The sequence below is a fragment of the Primulina tabacum genome, chromosome 14 (assembly GCF_025594145.1).
Source record: "Primulina tabacum isolate GXHZ01 chromosome 14, ASM2559414v2, whole genome shotgun sequence".
NCBI lineage: Eukaryota > Viridiplantae > Streptophyta > Magnoliopsida > Lamiales > Gesneriaceae > Primulina > Primulina tabacum.
This window is the reverse complement of record NC_134563.1, coordinates 27,576,866-27,598,198: the sequence shown is the minus strand read 5'-3', so window position 1 is coordinate 27,598,198 and position 21,333 is coordinate 27,576,866. Positions and strand designations below refer to the sequence as shown.

General features: G+C 36.5%; 2 protein-coding genes across 2 annotated transcripts; both read right to left on the bottom strand.

The window, feature by feature from the left end:
• Positions 1-2,439: 2,439 nt before the first annotated feature.
• Positions 2,440-5,807, bottom strand: LOC142523890 (uncharacterized). Its single transcript, XM_075627623.1, has 4 exons — positions 4,888-5,807; positions 4,623-4,785; positions 4,332-4,532; positions 2,440-4,212 (listed from the first exon to the last, which is right to left on the bottom strand). Exons 1-4 carry the CDS (start codon positions 5,805-5,807, stop codon positions 2,440-2,442), a joined length of 3,057 nt encoding a protein of 1,018 aa, XP_075483738.1.
• Positions 5,808-19,055: 13,248 nt separating this feature from the next.
• On the bottom strand, positions 19,056-20,885 carry LOC142525460 (F-box protein At1g67340-like). The gene is made up of 3 exons (XM_075629759.1): positions 20,581-20,885; positions 20,336-20,498; positions 19,056-20,146 (listed from the first exon to the last, which is right to left on the bottom strand). Exons 1-3 carry the CDS (start codon positions 20,829-20,831, stop codon positions 19,373-19,375), a joined length of 1,188 nt encoding a protein of 395 aa, XP_075485874.1. The 5' UTR covers positions 20,832-20,885; the 3' UTR covers positions 19,056-19,372.
• Positions 20,886-21,333: the final 448 nt, after the last annotated feature.

Genomic DNA, 21,333 nt, shown 5'->3' with positions numbered 1-21,333 from the left:
AGGTATGTATGTCCGGTTCAAGAATGCACTAGTTAGTCCATGTGGAGGATTGTTAGTGGAGGATTTTTCTAAAATATTTGAAAATTTGGACGGCGGTAAAATGAGTATTTTCAAATTTGAAGGGAAAAAAAATGTCACTTCACACAGAAGCAGTCAAAGAGTTTGAGTGCTTTTTACGAAAATGACGTGGATGTATTATGTCCACAGAATTTGAACCGGATCATTGATGTGATTAGGTAAGGACCGGTTAAAGAAGATAATAATCATTCTTAACCATTGTTCCCCCTAAATACGTGCATGAATGACAATGAACCGTCGGTTGCTTATTATAGAACACTTCACATTTCCCACCGCAGTCATGATGACATAGACTTTTGGCGCTTGATTTTTATCTATAAATACAAGCAACAATGTTAGCAATAAAATCAAATAAGAGAGATGGAGAGAGATAACAGCCCGGACTTAGCCGAAGAATTCATGAATGCTATGGTGGCTTCTCGTAAAAGAGCTATTGAGGATCGAGTGATGAAGAAAACGCTGGTCATGTGGATAAAAGTCCAAAGACTCCAGTTCATCCTTGAGGGCGGACTAGCTGCTTCCTCCAAAGAGATGGCGGCACTAGGAAGATATCGGCGACGTCTTCGCGTGGCTGATAATGTTGGCGTCTTTTCTGACGATGGCGTTTATCTTCTCATGTTGTTCAAGGAGAGGAGTGCTCTGAGAAGGATAGCCATCTCAGAGGAGTTTTCACGTATTTCCATCGGAGGGCTGAGCAGCTGGTTTGCATCCTGGAGGTTGTACGTAGATAGGGAGATTAAGAGTGTACGCATCCACCTCTGTTGATGTACTGCCCCCATCTCTAATGATGTACTACCCCCGCTTCTTATGATGTACTGCCCCCGCTACGTATAATAAGATAGTTTTATTTTATATTACTGACTGTTTCTTGCCTTTTTGTTTTATTTCCTGCAAAATTAAACTGAGCATACACAAGAAATAATCATATCATGATAAGTCAATCAAACCAAGCATATTACGAAAATAAGAGAATTTAGCCTCGGGTAGTGGTTTTGTGAAAATATCGGCTGTTTGTTGATCAGTATGAACATATTCAAGCCGTATTTCTTTCTTCATGACATGTTCTCGGATGAAATGGTGTCTGATATCGATATGCTTTGTCCGAGAGTGCATGACAGGGTTGTATGTTATGGCTATAGCGCTTGTGTTGTCGCAGAATATTGGAGATTCAGCAGCTTGGATTCCATAGTCTTTTAACTGTTGCTGTATCCATAGCATCTGAGCACAACAACTTCCGGCTGCTAAGTATTCTGCTTCAGCGGTTGATGTAGCGATTGACGTTTGTTTCTTGCTAGCCCATGAAATAAGTCTTTCACCCAAGAATTGGCATGAACCACTTGTGCCTTTTCGATCGATTTTGCATCCAGCATAATCTGCATCTGAGTAACCTACCAGATTAAAACTTGAATCTTTGTGATACCAAAGACCCACATTGGCAGTTCCTTTCAAGTATTTGAATATGCATTTAGAGGCAGTAAAATGAGATTGCATGGGTTTAGCTTGAAACCGTGCACATAAACATACGGCAAACATAATATCAGGTCGACTTGCGGTTAAGTATAGTAAGGACCCAACTAGTCCTCTGTACATTTTTTCATCCACCGAAATTCCCCCTTCATCTTTATCAAATTTGATTGATGAACTCATTGGAGTACTGGCTTGAGAGCAATTTTTCATGCCAAATTTCTTTATCATATCTCGTGTATATTTGGCTTGATTAATGAAGATACCGTTTTCAGACTGCTTGACTTGCAGCCCTAAAATATAGTTTAATTCGCCCATCATACTCATTTCAAATTGTTCCTGCATCATCTTAGAAAATCTTTCACATAACTTAGGATTAATTGATCCAAAAATAATATCGTCCACATAAATTTGAACAAAAAGTGAATGATCATTTCTGGAGAATTTAAATAGAGTTTTATCAATTGTACCAATAGAGAATCCATGCTCGAGCAGAAATTTGGTTAGTGTGTCATACCATGCTCTCGGAGCTTGCTTGAGTCCATATAGAGCTTTATCCAGTTTGTAAACGTGATCAGGAAAGGCATGATTAACGAAACCGGGTGGTTGTTCTACATAAACTTCCTCATTTAATAAACCATTCAGAAAGGCAGATTTAACATCCATTTGATATACTTTGAAGTCCTTAAATGCTGCAAAAGCTAGAAATATTCTAATGGCTTCTAATCCGGCAACAGGGGCAAAAGATTCATCAAAGTCTATTCCTTCCTCCTGTCTATATCCCTGAGCCACTAGACGAGCCTTATTTATGATGATTAAACCACTTTCATTCATTTTGTTTCTGTAAACCCATCTAGTTCCAATTATGTGAGCATCATTAGGTCGAGATACTAAGTGTCATACTCTGTTCCTTTCAAACTGATTAAGTTCTTCTTGCATAGCCTCTATCCAGTTTGTGTCTAGCAAGGCATCATCAATTTTCTTGGGTTCTATTTGAGAAACGAAAGCATCCTGCATAAATTCATTTATCATCTGATTTCTAGTTCTAAGAGGAGCAGTAGGGTTACCAATGACCAGCTCGAGTGGATGATCCTTGTTCCACCGGAGACAAGGTCTATATGGATTTGGCTCGGTTGGTTGATTGATGTCATTTTCTTGTTCTGGTGCCTCTTCTTCCATTTGTATGTTCTGCGGTTGATAATTGTTTTCTGGTTCATTTGTCTGCTGATTTTGTTCTTGACCGGTTGGGTTTTCTTTGGAGATGGTTTCACCTGTTCTTCTTAGATCTATCTCATCATCATCATTGCTAGCTTCAAGGTTAGCAGCTTCAAAATTATTTATCAGATCATGCATGCTACTGTTGCTATTGTCATAACATATAGATGATTCATCGAACACAACATGTATGGATTCTTCGACAGTGAGAGTTTTTTGATTATACAATCTGTATGCTTTACTCACTGCTGAGTATCCCAGAAAGATGCCATTTTCAGCCTTTACATCAAATGCAGTGAGATGCGTTTTGCCATTTATATGAATAAAACACTTACAGCCAAATATGCGAAAGTACCCCACTTCTAGCAATTTGCCGGTCCATACTTCATATGGAGTCTTTTCATGATTTTTATTAATCATAGACCGATTCTGAGTGTAACAAGCTGTGTTGATGGCTTCAGCCCAAAATCGTTGTGAGATACCAGATTCAGCCAGCATGGTTCTAGCTGCTTCCTTCAGTGTGCGGTTCCTTCTTTCTGCTACTCCATTTTGTTGTGGCGATCTTGCAGCTGATAACTCGTGTTTAATGCCATGATCTTCAAGGTAGGATGAAAGGTATTTGTTCAGAAATTCAGTTCCTCTGTCACTCCTGATTCTGTCAATTTCTTCCATTTTCTCATTTTGAAGCCTCTTGAGCAGCTTAATTAGTTGATCGGCAGTTTGATCTTTGGAGCTTAGGAATAATACCCATGTGAATCTGGAGAAGTCGTCAATAACTACAAGATTGTATTTCTTTCCCCCTAAGCTCATCACCGGAATAGGTCCAAACAGGTCCATATGAAGGAGTTCCAAACATCTTGCTGAAGAGTTTCTTCCCTTGCTTTTGAAAGTTGATCGAACTTGTTTTCCTAGCTGAGAAGCATTGCATATTTTATCTTTGGCAAAGTCAACATTAGGCAGTCCAGATACCAGTTTAAACTTACTAATAGTAGCAATGGATTTGAAATTTAGATGATTGAGACTTTTATGCCATAGCCAATTTTTATTACCATTTAGAGCAATGAAGCAAGTAGATGCATTTAAACATTCATCATTCCATTCTACTCTATAGGTGTTTTGACTTCGATAACCAGTCAGCACAATGGTGCCTTCATTAGTTTTAACCATGCATTTGTCTTTATGAAATTCAACCGTATACCCATTGTCACACAGTTGACTTATACTGATCATGTTATAACGTAAATTTTCTACCAAGAGAACATCTTTAATGATGATTTTGCCATGAATAATCTTACCCTTACCCATGGCTTTACCTTCAGCGTTGTCACCGAAAGTGATTGTTGGCCCCTTGAAATTCACAACTTCTGACAAGAGATTTTTGTTTCCTGTCATATGTCTTGAGCATCCGCTGTCTAAAAACCATGTTGATTTTTCCAAGTTTTTCTTCATTAGTTCCTGAAATTTTGAGATAAGAAATTGGTACCCTTTTTATTTGGGTCCTGAATTAATTAGACCCTTAGGAATCCACACTTGAATTATCCTTGCGGATTTTTTGTGACGTGTTCCAGGGTAACCATGATTGGATAAATAATCTGGTGGTGAATCAATATATGTTGTTTGGGCCTTTGGTTACTGTCATTCAATCTATACCTCTTTTGAACTGGTCGGCAATTGTAGTAATTGTTAGGTCTGGTTCTTGAGTGATATCCAGTTGAGCCATCGTAATCGGTTGAATTTGGCCTGGGTTTGCGCCAATATCGTTTGGATTTATCACTCTGAACATAACCCAAACCATGTCGCCTCCCATTATTCTCAAGATTCATATTTTGAATGCCTTGATCTTCAGACTTATCATGTTAATATACCGAGCTAGATCTGACAAATTTAATTGATCTTAAACTGTCTTTCTCAAGTAACGGTTGAGTTGAAGCTTCTGAGGTGCTGCAATCATTGATGTTGTAACCCAGCCCAGTTCTGTCTCCGGCTGGTTTCTGCATCTCATGCATCTTATTAAGAGAAGCAGAGGACCTGTTCCAAGTATTGACGGTATTCATTAACCGTTTGTTTTCTTTTAGTGTAGCATGGAACAATCTTCGTAAATCATCATTCTCAGCCGCTAGCAGACTTAACTTAACTTTCAAACTTTCAACCTCTTTGTGCTGCGAACAGTTAGAGAGAGTTAACTTGTTTTTTAAGTCTAGTTTTTTTGCTACAGCTTCATTGAATTTTATAGATAGTCCTTTGAACTCATTTACCATGTCGTGTAGTGCTGTAACAAGATCTTCTCGTGTAAATTCTTCAGAGTTAAAGTCAAATACCATTTCATCTGTGGATTCTTGATCTTCCTTTGCCATGAGACACTCGATTGTCTCGTCTTCGCTTTCACTTGAAGATGCCTCAGAAGAGGATTTTTCTGACTCGGTTTCAGCCCATTTGCCTTTGTCTTCTTCTACAATCAGAACTCGCTGATTCTTTTTCTTGACGAATTTCTTGTTGTCTTTGAACCGTCTTCTATTCTCATGTTTGTTTTCATCCATCTTTAGCCTGTTGCATTCTGCAATAAAGTGTCCCTTCTTTCCACAGTTAAAACAACCTTGACCATCCTCAGTATGGTCCTTTTTAAAATAAGATTTATTCATTTGAGATTGATTTTTGCGCATGAATTTGCTGAATTTCTTAACAAAAAGAGACATGGCTTCATTGCTTAGTTGCTCAGCCGATTTCTTACTTGTGGACTCTTCGACCGGAAGAGTCACTGTAGCAGCTGCCAAAGCCTTTGTTTGTTGAGTTTTGGATGGCTCATCTTTATTTCGTATTCCAAGTTCAAATTCATATGCTTTAAGATCAGCAAACATATCATGGAGTTCCAGTTTGTTCAGATCTTTGGATTCGCGCATTGCTATGGTCTTCACATCACATTCTCTGGGAAGAGCTCGCATGACCTTCAAAGCGATTTCTCTGTTGGAGTACTCTTTTCCAAGTGAGATGATCTCGATGATAATGCTGCTAAACCGCTCATCAAATTCTGCAAGAGTTTCTCCTGGCTTCATCTTTGCATTATCGAATTTTTGGATAGCCACGGTCAGTTTGTTTTCTTTGGTCTGATCATTGCCTTCGCACAGTTGAGTAAGTTTTTACCATATCTCCTTTGCAGTGGTACAGGTCTTGATTTTGGCGAACATGTTCTTATCCAGAGTCTTATATAGAATATCTTTTGCAACGTTGTCCAGGTTTGCTTTCTTTTTATCCTCAGCTGTCCATTCAGATCTATGTTTCTCTATCATTTGAGGAGCACCTTCGGTTGTACCAACAGCTGTGTTTACTTTCATGATCTTCATTGGTCCATCGGTAATTACAAACCACATGTCGTCATCATGTGCTGCTAGATGTGCCTGCATGCGAATTTTCCAATCATCATAGTCTTCCTTGGAGAACATAGGAATTTTGTTGAAAGATGTCATGATTATTTGAATGATGTCAATGTTTAGAGAAAACCCCGCTCTGATACCACTTGTTAGGATCGGGAAAGAGTTTAGAGGGGGGTGAATGAACTCTTTCAAATTTTATTGTTTTTGAATTTTTGCTATCAACCGTTTTTAGGCGGTTGAAAGATATTTTCTCAAACGGTTGAAAACTTGAACTACTGGTTGTGTGGAAAACAGTTCAGAGTTTTCAATGACCAATAAAATTAGTGACACCCTTAACAACAATAAGTGACTGAGAAATATTTAAGCATGCAAGAAATAGATGACACCGGATTTTATGGATGTTCGGAGATTGAATACTCCTACGTCACCCCTTCTTCCTTTGTTAGGAAGGATTCCACTAAAAGACTTTGACTTTACAAAATGTTTGTAACAACCCGATCCAACCAGGACTTATCACACTGCCTGTATTGGAACTCTTAGTGATCACTTTACACTTCTTGATATTAAGAACCCTTAGTTCTCCAGACACCACAAATTTTAATCAAATAACCACCAGGTTACTGATATGAAACAGTAGTTTGTTTGAGTAGCACGAAAAGATCCTTGGATGATCAAGTATGTTTCTGTTGTACTGCGTGCAGAGAGAGCGAAGATAAATATTGACTATGATTGCGCTCTGAGATTTCTTTTGAAGGCAAGCTCAATAATCTTTGTATCGCTTGCTTAGTTTAGCTTGCATCCCTCTCTGTTGATAGAGCCGAATGACTTAACGGTCGGAAAGGACAGTTAACGTAAACCTGAGCTTTCTAATCAGATGAGTCGCTTTCATCTTTATGAGCAATAAATGTTCGCATTTAATCTTCCTTTTGCTCATCATAAATCTGAAGTTCTTTCCTTGAGGATTTCCTCTTAAGGCAACTGTTCTTTTAGCCTCAGAATACAAAGTCTATCTCTGAGCTTCCTTTCTGGGATAGAGAGTTAAATGCATATCATTCTTGGAATTGATGTGTAATCGTTGACTTCAAGGAGTTTTGAATGCATTCAACCGGTCCGAGAATGTCTTTTAGCAATAAGTGATTCTCTTAAATGAACCGGTTCACTTTTGCCGTAATCTGAAGAATCAGCGGTTGAGAAACCTGTAGGTTATTTGCCGGTTGAGCTTATTAGGATTCCAGCCGCGGTTGATTTTGATTCGTCATACACCAAAATTCTTGAAACGCTAGTTTCATTTCTTAACAGATATTAGGCTTGAAAATCTAAGCATTAGCGGATACGTTTGGGATTTTAAGATTGAAATATGATAAGTTGATGAATAATTTGGGTATAAAATAAGGAAAATAATATACGATAAGTATGGTGATCCATCATTTATTATAGGGAATTTTAAGAAAAGTTAAATTCGAGGTTATAATAGTAATAGCACTAAGTCATTTGGGTCTTTTTAAGTTGCGATTTGAAGATATTGATTTAGAAAGTAAAATTTAATTGGGATCAAGGAGACGTAAGGACATTCTAGAACTTAAGTTTTATCAGAGTAGCGCAGCGGAAGTGTGGATTTTTGGGATACTAGAACTAAGTCTAAACTTTGGGTTATTAAGGATAAGCGAATTTCGAGGACGAAATTCAATTCAAGGGGGGAAGATTGTAACGCCCCGAAAATTTAAAAGTCCACGCGAATCACATGCATGCAATTATTAAATTCTCTTGTAATTTAATTAATTGTTTTAATTGCATGAATTAATTATGTTGTGCATATTTGCATGTTTAAAATATATTTTTCTACATGGTTGCATTAAAATATATTTTTAAAAAGGTTGTTCGAGTTGCGATCGAGGAACGGAGACCGAGGGCTGAAAAATGTAAAATGTTTTTATTAAATAATTATTTTTAATTGTTTAAATTATGGTTGATGGGTTTTCATATTTTTAAAAATAAGGGGTTTTTGAGGTGATTTTATACGCCGGGATATAAATTTTATCGGTGTTGCTTTTTCAATAAAAATACGAGCTTTTTGGCAATCCGGCTAATAAACACAAATTTATTTAAATAAAAACTTTGATAATATTTTATTAAATCTTAATTAAGACTAATGGATTTAATTTAGTGGCTTAATAGGCCTAAGCCTTGTTAGTAGTTTAAGTAGTATTTAAAAGTTTAAAACCCTACACTCACAACACAACTCACGCCTCTCACACTTTTAAAAATTCAGAAACTCTCCCCAAAACTCACAGCACACACGGCAACACACACACCACAAAGTTGAAGGAATTTTCGAAGGGTCATGGTAGAAACTAGCCAAGGTTTTGCTCTGTTCTTCATCGTCAACGATTTTTCGTGCCTTTAAAACGTAAAGGCACACCATACATCTCCTTTTCTCCTCTATCACATCGTATTATTGTTTAAATTATATTTGAATGAAAAGCATGAAGTTTTTATGAATATTTTCGAAATATTGCATGTACATGAGGTAAACTTGTGAATTGTTGTTCCAAAAACATGTTTAATATGTGTTGAGGGGCTGCCATGATTTAGGTAATGATCAAGCATGATTTACTCGCCCTAAGGGGTCCTAGAAAACACACGACACGCTGCACATAAAAGCAAAATGGAACTGTATGCTATATTGAAGGGCCGAGAGTGTGTTGTTCATGCATGTGGCTCGTTTTCTTTGCATTGGGCTTAGGGGTTCGACCAGGTCTAGGGCTGGGGTCCTAGGGGACGTGGGTCAGGGTCAGCAAGGGTCCTAGCATGCCTAGGACTCCTTGGTTGCAGCCTAGGAGGAGTCCTTTAAAGCAAGGACTCCTCGCGCGCTGGGGAATTAAACAGCAGCCAAGGGGGCTCGCTGCTGGGGGCTGGGTGGCTCAAGTAGGTCCTATAGGGTCTAAGGTTGATGGGCAAGGGCTGTAGAGGCTGGGATGGCCGCTGGCTCGAGAGATCGTGAGAGGCGTGAGGGAACAAGTGTGCGCGCAGGTTGCTGTCTACTGCAGGCGGCTCGTGCGCAAGGTCCAGGGCTTGGGCTGGTCTGGTTAGGGTCTGGGCGTGGTCCAGGGATGGTGAGGGTCGTGTGGTCTCGGTGGTGGCTCGGCTGGAGGTGACCTAAGCTAACTAGAAGTCTTGTAGCGTGAGGTTCACCATAGGCACAGATTTTGGGTGAGTTTCCAGGAGGTTTTTGAGCGGTCCAGGGGTGGTTCTTTGGGCCGAGCTTGGTCAGTAGGGTCCCTAGGTGGGTTGGCTAGGTTTTTGCTCGAGATGGCTTGGGCGTGGCTCGAGTAAATTAGGAGATGGCTCGGTGTGTTCGATAAAGGGTCAAAACAAAAATTAAAGAAGTAAAATTGAATCCATGGGTCCACGGGTGTGGCTCATGTCTTGTAAGAGTAGAATAAATCATAAAAATGCTATTTTTAAAATTTGGGATCAAAATAATGAGTTTTGGATTTATCCGGGATTTAATCGCCGCACGAAACGCTATTTAACTAATTAATTGAAACGCCTAGTTTTAAACTTTATAAAATCATGAAAAATTAAACTTAAGATTAAATAATTATTATAAATCTAAGTTTTTAATTTGGAAATTTTATATTGAAGTTTGGTTTAATTCGGGATTAAAATGCATTAATACACCACATTTAAAGATTAATTTAAAAGTCCTCAATTTAAGCTAAATAAAAATGTGAGAAAATTCATGTAGGCTTAAATAATTATTTGGAACATGTTAGAGTCAATGAAATTAAAAAAAATGTCAAAACGGAGAATTTTACGTCCAGGGGTAAAACGGTCTTTTTACACCTAAAAATTAGTAAACGTCATGGCAGTACCCTGAATGCGGTCTTATGTGCTAATATGATTACTTTTTATAGTTATGGATGTTTATGGAATTTTTTTGTTAAAATGATAATTTAAATGTTTATGGGATTTTATATGTTAAAATGATATTTTAAATGTTTAGGGAATTTTATATGTTTATGATTTAATATGTCAAAATGTTATTTTAAATGTTTTGAGGTTAAAATATCATTTTAAATGTTTATGAAATGTTCATGATTAAATTATGATTTTTAAATGTCTATGGGATTTTTATGATTTAAGGAAGACATTTAAAAGACATGTTGTTTGCTTGGTTTCAAAAACAAAAATGTTATGTTATGCATGATTTTATAAGGTGATGAGAATAAAAAACGTTGAAGGAAGTGAAGTAATTGTGACTATTACATGGTTACATTGGAGATATCGTGAGGGTTATGGTCCTAGTGGGAGCCCGACGATCGTACTTCTATTGTTACCATTGAGGATATGAGGTTTGAGGTAAGAATGGGAATATCGTGAGGGGAGAAGGCCTCAGAGGGAGCACCGGCGATCGTATTTCTATTCGAAAGAGGATAGGCCAAGGCTCAGTTGACGGGTGAGGATGTCGCTGATGTCCCCGCCACCCAGTACTGTGGTTACATGTAGATGGATCCATTGACTTTTGAGGTTTGAGGAAAGTTACAATTAACGATCTGAATTCAACAAAAGAAAAGGAAAAGGAAAAAGAAAAATGTTTATGATCATGAAAAATGTTTTATGTTATGTCATGTTGAGGAAAAAGAAAGGAAAATGTTAAGGTTTATGTGATGCATGTCATGAAAATGTTTATACTTAAAGTTGATGCATCATTATGAAAATTTTTCTATTTAAGGTTCATGCACCATACAAAGATTTACGAAAATGTTCATGTTTAAAGTTTATGCTCTTCATGAAAACGATATTTTAAGTACAAGTATTTTCACTGTTATATGTTGACTGTATTACGTAGTACTTGTTACCAAGATTATGGTGTGTTGAGTATTTAGACTCACTAGGTGTGATGGATGCAGGTGAGTTTGAGGGAGGTCTTGACGAATGATTTGACTGGACTGAAGGCGCACACAATCCGAGGACCAGCGCTTCTACTTTTCCGCATTTACGTTTTATGATTCAGATTTATGTTAAAGATTTTAAGACTATTTATTTATGCTTTTGAGATATTTTTGAGAGGTTTAGTATGTGCTATACTTTTCAAACTTATTGCTTTTTAGGTTTGGTAAAATATGCGACGATTTCATTTTATGACTATTGTACTTGATTTTTAAAATCCTAGTTGGTTAGTGTTTTATTTTAAAGGATAAAATATTTTATAAAAATATTTTCATGTGGGAAAGGTACATGGCCGAAAAATTGAGTGTTTATAAAAAAATTTCTAGTACTTTTAAAGCAATAAAAAGGGCAGACGTTTCAATGCCATCAACATAAAGTACTAGGAATGTCACTGTACTCTCACTAACCTTCTTGTATACACCTGGATCCTCAGGGTTTTTAACAAAATCAAATTATTTGATAATGTTGTTAAATATGAGGTTCCATCTCCTTAATGTATATTTGAGTCCATAAATGGATCTCTGGAGTTTACATACTTTTATGTTCACTTTCTACTGATATGAATCTTTAAAGTTGAGAATGTAAATATCTTCCTTAATGTCACAATTATGTAACGTTGTCTTCACATCCATTTGTAATATTTCATATTCATACCATGATGTTATGGCTAGGCATATCCTAATGGACTTGAACATTGCAACTGGATAAAAAGTTTCTTCATAATCAATATCTTGCCTTTGAGTATATCTTTTTGCTACCAATCTTGCTTTGAAGGTCATCACCATCCCATTTGCCCCAAGTTTTCTTTTGTAAATCCATTGGCTTCTTGTGGTAACAATTCTCTAAGGTTGATCTACTAAGGACCATACATGGTTAAAATACATGGAGAGAGATGGGCTGTATATGGCTTCAAGCCATTTAGATGAATCAACATCAGAAAATACTTCTTTAAGTTTCTTGAATCACATCTTGGAATAGACTCATCTGGCCTTCTTCAAGAAGCAGGATTATCGTCGTATCTGGCCTTGAGACCCTTTCAAATCTTCTAGGAACTTGTGTTTCTTCAATTGAAACAAATACATTTGTTTCATTGGGATAATTGAAATAATATCAAGCTGAATTTCTGGATATCTGACAAAGTAGCACAAATTGACTCTAAATCCAATTTCTCTCACTCCTTTATATAAGCAAGGCATCCTCATATTCTTATAAAATTAATATTTAGGAGGTTTTTTCATTCATATCTCATTTGGGGTTTTATAAACCGCCTTTATGTGGACTTAGTTCAACAACATTATCGCAGTTTCAAGCGCAAATCCCTAAAGAGATGGCGGCAATTCAGTAAATCTCATCATAGATTGAACCATGTCCATCAATATTTTATTACATTGTTCTGACACATCATTCAACTTGTGTGTAGCACATGGGGTCCACTGTGAGAGAATCTCATTCTCTTTAAGGTAGTATTTAAGTACTTTCCACGTCAATCAGATCAAAGTGTTTTAATATCCTAATCGTTTCTCTACTTCAGCTCTGAATTCTTTGAACTTTTCAAATGCTTCAAACTTTTATTTCATTAAATATACATACACATATCTCGAGAAGCCATCAGTAAAGGTAATGAAATAGGATTGGTCATATTTTGTTCTTACATTTAGCGAACCATACACATCTGTATGGATAAAATCCGATATATCATTTGCACGTTCTACTTTCCCTAAGGAAGGGACTTTGTTCATCTTTTCATTCAGACATGACTCACATGTTTCAAAAGAGTTGATCTATAACATGTCAAACATGTCAACTTCCACTAGCTTGTTCATCTTTTTTTGAGAAATATGTCCTAGCCTAGTGTATCACAAGTGTCCTTGATTTAGACTATCTTGTCTTTTTTTGTTTTTTTATTTATATTGTGTTTACTCGGACATCATTAGTTGAAATATCTTTTATATTTAAGTTATATATATATATCGTTTTTGTAGTTTTCTTGTTCCAATTAAACATTCATTCTCGTAAATATTGCAAATATATTTAGCAAATAAACATGAAAATCTATCTTTATCTAGCAATGAAATGGAAACAATGTTTTTAACATTTAACCAAGTCAAGAACATATAAAACACATCTCAAAAGTAATTTGGAATTATTGTTTAATAATAGGTAAACATCTGTATGAGTTTCGTAGCAACCTTTACTCCATTGCCCATCTTAGGAAGGTCTCACCATTCTTTAGTTTATATTTCAATATAAAACATATCCTTGTTAGAACTGTTATGTGCTAGATATTTCTTGCAGTTGTACTTTCAATTTCCAGGTTTCTTGCAGAGGAAGCAAACATCTTCTGCCTTGTCGGGCTTTGTGGGCCCTTTAGAAGTGTTCGAAGCTTTTTTTTTGTGGGTTTGTGTTTTTGGAAAGACCAGAATATTTCTTTCTCTTCCCTTGTTGGCTTTTCTTCGTCACATACAAGAAGCCCATTATGAAAACATGTTTTTCCTTCTTGATGGTGACTTTATATATAGTAAGAATATTGATTAACTCTTCAAGGGTAGCCTCCATCTTGTTTATATTTAAGTTCACCACAAACTCATCAAATCAGGGCGATAGTGACATCATTAGAATGTCCATGGACAATTCACTTGGAATAACAAGGTCAAGGCCCACTAGCTTCTCGATGAGCCCAATCATCCCCACACAATGCTCATAGACCGAGGCCCCTTCTCGCGGGCATGATGTCATGAAATCCAAGATAGTAGCATGCCTTAATGGATGTGTTTTTCGGCATACAACTCTTGTAGGTGACCGTAAATGTCAGCAGCATTCATAGCTTACTCAAACTGCCTTTGCAACTCGTTTAACATGGAAGACATCATATAGCTCTTAGCTTACAAATTACGATCTCATCATTTCTCAAGCTTATCTAATTCCTCAGCAGGAGCATTAGCAGTAGCCCATTTTGGAGGCGTTTTATTAAGCACATATGCTATTTTCTCATGATTTAAAATAATTTTTAAATTCCTCAATCAGCCTTGGTAATTTGTCATGTTAGCTTGTTTTGATCGAATATAACATATAACAAATTTTGCAATGACATCGTAAATATACTGAAATTGAAACATAATAAAAGTTATTAAATGCGGGGATGCAAATGTAATATTACATAAGCTTTCAATATTTTTCATATATTCGATCTTCAAACCTCTTGAGGATCTGATCCCACCATCTTCAAATTTTGATCTCTTACTTAACTTAATATTTACATTAAATTTCCATGGCAAATTTGGATACAAATTTAAGGAATGATAATGGATCATAAATCAGGCCTACTTTTAAATAATTATCAAATAATTAAAAAAATACATCATGTAAAATATCCTAATATACATCTAAAAAATTGGTCATGGCTCTCGACAACTTTTTATAATATAATATTAAATACTATAATAAATCCATAATATCAAATATTATCAACAAATCATTTATGTTGTAACTTTATCACTAACCGTATAAATAAATTAATAACTTAAATAAACATCAATTAATTCATTAATAATTCAATTTCTCGTAAAACACCTTTCACTATAAATAATTAAAATTCAATTATAATTATTTATTTTATAAAAAAATTTCTATTATTTTAACAAAACAAATTTCAAGGGAGAAATTTGATTAAATTTTCATAAAATATTAATTTGACTCAAAAATTTTGAAAAATTCAAAAATCGCCTCGAGTCTAAAATATTCTAACCCGAATTGACAGGGCTTCCAGAGACATTCTCGATCACCCTGCCTGTTTACCTTCCCTCAGCCCAAATATTTCAGGCAGCTACCTCTCTGAGAAAGGCAGCGCTGTACTGAGCAGATTTTAAGATTTTTATTATTGTTTAAAAAGTGTCTAGGCAGTCGCCGTTGTACACGTGCATTGCCCGAAATTAATCCAGACTGCGCAAAAAAAAAAAAATTTGAAAAAACATACTTTCAGGGGCTTCAATTTTTTTGAAAATTATTATTTGAAAAGAAATAAATTATTCAACATAATTCAAACGAAAAATCATACGATAGAGAACAAACTTGCTCTGATACCACGGTTGGTGTACCGTTTTCTCACACCCAATATGCAGCGGACGTATAAAAAATATTTCTTTGGCGTTCGAAACATTCCTTGAATGTATCTGTTGTTGTTTGATCTCCATCAAACTATAGTCGACAAATTCAACTCCTTGAATTTGACTATCTCAACGGGAACACATAATTCGATACTTTTGTCACCCACGATTTTTCAAGGATAAAACTAGCCACGGGTTTACAACTTCATTGTCATTCAGAATAACATTTATTTTTATTCGAGCTTACCATAATAGCACAATTCTTTTCATCAATCCTTTGATTAAGAACATTATAAGTCAAGTCTGATTGAACCCATCGGATCGTGCTAAGAGCGTCGAGTAGCATCATCTCATGATCCCCTAGGTATCACTCATAATGCCTGCAAGAGCCTTTATTTATGATTGGCGTACAGTATAGTCCCTTCAACTCATATATATCAATCGAATCCGCAATCATTGGTATATCGTGGGTAGCAAATGAATTCGGTAACGACGTGATATACCTTTGAGAAATAACAATGACATGATATATGAAACTCAGAAAATTTCTTTCCAAAATACACATATCTTACTCTAGCCAGATATTCCTTACATTATTAATTTATCATATCACATAGGATATCCACACCAGCGGGTTAGATGTGAATCTCTTAATACAATATATTGGATTCTATGTATTTCAAAACTACATACAACCTCGCCACTTGATGACCATCAATGGAGTCGGTAAACAGATCAAAGTACATGCTAGTTCGTAGAGCCTTAACGTTGTCTCGGGTCAAAGGACTAATGGTTACAACCATAATCGCGAACTATTCTACTCAATAAGTGATAACCACTTGAATAGTTCGAGGGAGGGTTGTTCAGTGCATCGTCAAATGATCACACATCTGTATGAATATATATCTCTTTGTTTTTACCAATGAAACATGATTTTTACATCACATATATTAGTCTTAAGCTCAAATGACCTTTGTCCTTATTTTTAGGAGGCTGAATCGATTAGAAATATGTTTAGAATATGCAACACATTTTCTAATGAGTTTCATGATCTTACGTTACAATGCATACCTCATAGTACTTATTGTATATACAAGGACTTTATCTCTGCAGATTGCATCAATATACAGATAAAGTAAATGTCATAATTAGATAAAACTATAAAAATTTATTAAAATAAATATTGTTTTCATATAAGTCAATAAGGCTCAAACCACAAGTTATTTCGCTAGGCACCTACTATACACGAACTTCATCAGATATTATTAAATAATTTGTGGTCCTTTTAAATATTATTATGAAAATATTCTACTAATTTCATAATTATTTGTGGAAAATCTAGCCGGAATTTGCATTCAATTTAGTCACGCAAACACCACAGAAATTTAATGTACATGAAGGTCTGATAAGTTGTTTTCAATCACAATTTAGTGCAATTAACCCTGTCACATAAACCAAGTGGTTGAAACAGATTTCCTCCCTGATATAAAATAAAAAATCTCATATCTCACAATATCAACTTAATGCAAATTAGACAAATAAAAAACCCTGGAAATTAATTCACAACCAGGAACGAAGCAAGAAAAGGTAGGTTGGGGACACAAAAAAAAAAATTAAGGGACAAAAACAATATTAGGAAAGAAAGTTTAAAAAAATATAATTATTTTTAAACCCTAACTAGTCAATAAAATTTAAAAATTGATGGGTCACGCCCACCGGCCCCGGCACCGTTACTGTATACAACCGTCGACCTAAGCTCCAGATGTGATTAATGGCAATCATCTGTCTAAAAAAATATGGACTTTTAGCAATTGTTTATTTTGAAAACAACATGTTTAGCAGTCCGTCCATTCATCCAAAAACATAGAGTTCCTGATTTAGTAGGGGTCGCGTTAACATCAATACATCGACGATGGTCTTAACGTTAGTCGCTGGAGCATTGATCTGAGTTTGTTCATAAAAAGGGGAAGAAATAATAAATCCAGACGCATGGGGAACAATATAGGGATTGAATCCCAAATGCAGAAAAGCTTGTATTTGTTGGAAATATAGCGATAACATTGTTGCCCTATCTGTAGAAGTGTGTCCTTGCATTCTCAACAAACAAGTAGTTGCACCTCCAACCAACAAAGATGCCTTAAAATGGCGCTCTCTCTGTCTGTCTCTCTCCTTTTTGGGGAGTTTGGACCACAAGTAGCGGACTATTAGTGGCGAGTTGATACAATTAACGTCTGGTCCAGAAATGATTTTTTCTTTCTTTCAATTTTTTGGTGAACCATTTTTTGAATGGAAGTTAATATTTTTTTCACATATTAAAAGAATCTTATTTTCGTTTTTGGAGGTACGTACGTTAGGGGTGCTAACAAACCAAATTGAGCTGAATAGTAATAAAAATTTAAGACTCGAATTCGGCTCCAATTAAGTATGTTCGAGTTAGAATTCGATTTGACGCGTGAAATATTTTAATTTTTGGGCTCGAGTTCGGTTCGAATGGAAGTTCGAGTTAGGTTTAAAATCTTCGAACCTATTCGAAGTTATTTGAATTATTGTTTGGATAACAAGGTTCGATAATAAATGTTTACAAACACGAAACATTCGAAATACTCTATATGTACATATATTTAATATATAATTATATTATATCAATAACATATTAAGACTCGCAAGCGGATCATTAATTATCGAAAAAAATAATTTTGGCTCGAGTTCTGCTCGAAAAAATTTCAAACATTTCGATTTCAATTTCGGCTCGAAATCGATCAATTCGAATACGAATATTTGTCGAAATCGATAAATTCGAATTACGAATCAAATATTTATCGGGTCAGCTCGACAAATTTGCTAATCATCTTGATTCATTTACCAACCTATTAACGTAGGGCGTAACTTTTCTTGTCTTACCAACTGTTTTTTTTTTCCCAATTTGGGTTCAGATTATATAGAGATAATAATTAGCGATAAAAGAAGGAATAAGTGCATTCCACTATTAGATGCTCTTTTATAATAATTCTATGTTTTGTATCTTTATTTTGAAATGGGGAGCATAAAGCTTTTTCTCAGACAAAGCACATTCTCCACTTGCATAATGCATGTCTCCTTAACTTTTTTACCTTTGCCCTCTTTCTAATCCATTCTTTTTCTTTAATTTTTTTTGCTGTGCTTTGTTCAATCTCTTGCAATCTGACAATTTTTGACCAAAACATATAAAGTGGAATTGAGAAAAATGCAGAGAGAAGACGAGTTATGTAGGCTGTGACCATTCAATAAATATAACGAAATCTAATCCACGAAATAACTTTATCTATGGACAACATCTCTCGGGGTTTCCGTCCCGGCTCAGCGAGTTCAGTTTTTTTTTTAATCCCAACCCTACCCAAAGAGCCTGTTTTATATTCGAGTTTGACCCCTGACTAAGGGCAGGGTTAAGTGAACTTGGGCTATGTTCACTGGTTTCATTTCCAACGACCAGGTCTTAAGGACATCAACAGATCCCCATAAGTTGATCTTTTGAACCCGCTTCAAGTCATGATGACTTGCCTGAATCGTCAATTTTAATTTCTTCATATCCATCTCTACCCTAAGTTAAGGCAGATTTCAAGCATTTAATGTGGTTGGTTATTCAAATATTTCACATTAAACATCTCATTTCTTCACCTAATAATTTTGTACTAGACCGACTTAACTGGAATCAATGTTTTCTCCCTTTGTTTTCAAGAATTTGCAGTTGTCATGTGACCCACATTTCATGTGATCTGGTGTGTCCATTGAGGAGTGTGATAAAAGCCCAGCAATATCACTATTATGTTATCATTTGGTCCTGTTAGTGTACATTTAATAAATACTAATGCTGTATCGATTAATAATTGATTTAAGACTACATTTTAAAAGGAATTTCGAATCATACATGGAATTATATCAACTGAATTCTAACTTTGCTGCTTTCATTTTGGATCTGAACTTCAGACTGAATAAATAAACTCTATTTTACAAAGAAAGAGAGGGTAAAAAGTTCACTCGTACAAAAAAATGACCATAGTAAATGATTAATTAGATTCCTTCAAAAAAATAAAAAAAATTGGCCTCAAATCTATCTATCCATTTTCTTCATTCCATTCCCGACTTTTTGGTCTCTCTCTCTCTCTAAAGACTCCCTATGCCGTTACCGTCACATTCAGAGTCCACGCCTCGCCGTTAACTCTCCTCAGTCACTTCTCCGCCGTTACCGTCAATATCATCACCATGGTCATTTCCGTCGCCGTTGAAATAACCTTCGACATTGCCGACATTTTCAGCGACCTCGTCCGCTAATCTTTCCAAGGGTGCGCACTGTACCTTATGGCGCAGCTTCCAATCCAGCGCCTGGCATGCGCGAGAGCAGTAATTCACTGCTCCGCACACCGAACACCGACGGAATTCATGCCTCCTAGTCTCGGGTCTCCCGCAACCCGAGTGCGAACACAGACGGAGTCCCGGACCAGAAGTGTTCCCAATCTGATCCGAAAACCAATCGGCTAAAAACCGGTTCGCCGGATGAGCTTCCCGAGTTGGTACATTACACCCGAAATCACTCAGTAACGGACACCCGTCGCCAGCCACGTGGCGGTTGGGATTCCACGTCAGCCATGAGCTAGGTACCACAGCGGACGGAGCCGCCGCTAGAAAGGTGGCTAACTCGCGCGCGTTGGCTTGAACTAAGAATCGGCGTCCATCGGCGACGTTCTGCTTCACTCCATAACCATCTTGCAAACAGTGGCCAAGCTCCCGAAGTGCGTCGACGTGGCCGAGATACGCCGCGCGTTCGCATAACGCCACGCCTGCCCGAAGGTCTTTTTCATTCTTTGAGCTTCCGCTGCCGTTGAACTGGATGACGGCGAGGGAGTAGATCGCGGAAGCGTGAGATCCGATCGCGGCCTTCGCCATTAATGATGCACCGCTTCCTCGGTTGTGCAAACAGTAGAAACGAATCTGTGTCCGGTAATATTATATTAATAAAAATCTCAGTAATTAATTTTTAAATTTTGGCATTTAGGCGTATAATCCAACCGTTGGCACGTGCATCGAGAGTCATTACTTGCAATCTCAAACAAAATATCTTAATTTTTTTATTAAACATTATCATCAAATCTGAGAAGAAAAATGCTAAAAAATACCTACCATGCCTAGAATGAAACAGGCTTCGATATTCCCCGCATCCACGCATAATTTGAGGAATCGATGAGCGGACTCGGACCAGTTTTTGGCTTTTACTGCCAGCATTTTCTGAGAGGATTTTGATAACACCAGCGAATGAAGACCTAATCCATTTAGCCTTTTGCATCTGTTGCGCATAAAAAATTTGAATGAATAAAACCGAGATTCAGATACACAACAAACTCTGTTAATAGAAAAACAATACATACGTTATCAAAACATTGATCAAATCAGCAGGACAGACAGCGGAAGAACTGAGTTTGCACAAAATAGTCAGCACAATATCGTCCGGCAAAGCATCGAACAAATCGCGATCATCAGTAATCTCAGGCGATTTCTTCAACATTTTCCGGCATCCGTTAGCGTCTCCCCCGGCGACCTCCAGTTTCCTTCTCTTCACCGCTCGAGCGACGCACATATTCACCACTTTAGGATAACACACTCCTCTCCTGGTTCTCATGTGTTTTGTGTGTTTTGTGCGTGATATTGTCTTTTCTTCTTGTTAGAGATACATCAGATGTGTAAATATAAGAGGGTTGGGTATCTGTTGGAATTACGAAAGTGCCCCTGGGGCTGTATCGCTTTTGTCAGAATGACCAGATCTCTCTCCCACTGCGGTGAAAAGTGAACTCAATTTTTCGACGGCCAATTTTACAGTCTCTTATGCATATATCTGATTTCGAGATATTATTAATTCATTGCGACGTAGCAAAAGTCCGAAATTAAATATTTTTGATAAAAATTTGTGTGAAACGATCTCACAGGTCGTATTTTATGATACCGATATCTTATTTGGTTCATCTATGAAAAAATATTATTGTTTATTGTGATATCATTAAGGTTTACTTGTCCAGATAAAGATTCGTGAGATCGTCTCACAAAAGACTTACTCAATCTTTTTACCTACTTCAATTTAACAGATTTTGGGGGAGGGAAATATAGTAATTTATATAAATTGAATT

What these genes read in the sequence shown, in the direction of transcription:
- LOC142523890 (XM_075627623.1), bottom strand. Translation starts at nt 5,807, where the DNA reads ATGAAGCCAGGAGAAACTCTTGCAGAATTTGATGAGCGGTTTAGCAGC. An exon ending in AATTTGTCAGATCTAGCTCG is followed by an intron (nt 4,533 to 4,622) that starts GTATATTAACAT and finishes GGTTATGTTCAG; the next exon opens with AGTGATAAATCCAAACGATA. An exon ending in AGATTATTTATCCAATCATG is followed by an intron (nt 4,213 to 4,331) that starts GTTACCCTGGAA and finishes TCAAAATTTCAG; the next exon opens with GAACTAATGAAGAAAAACTT.
- LOC142525460 (XM_075629759.1), bottom strand. Translation starts at nt 20,831, where the DNA reads ATGAGAACCAGGAGAGGAGTGTGTTATCCTAAAGTGGTGAATATGTGC. An exon ending in TTGATCAATGTTTTGATAAC is followed by an intron (nt 20,499 to 20,580) that starts GTATGTATTGTT and finishes TATGCGCAACAG; the next exon opens with ATGCAAAAGGCTAAATGGAT. An exon ending in CCTGTTTCATTCTAGGCATG is followed by an intron (nt 20,147 to 20,335) that starts GTAGGTATTTTT and finishes TACCGGACACAG; the next exon opens with ATTCGTTTCTACTGTTTGCA.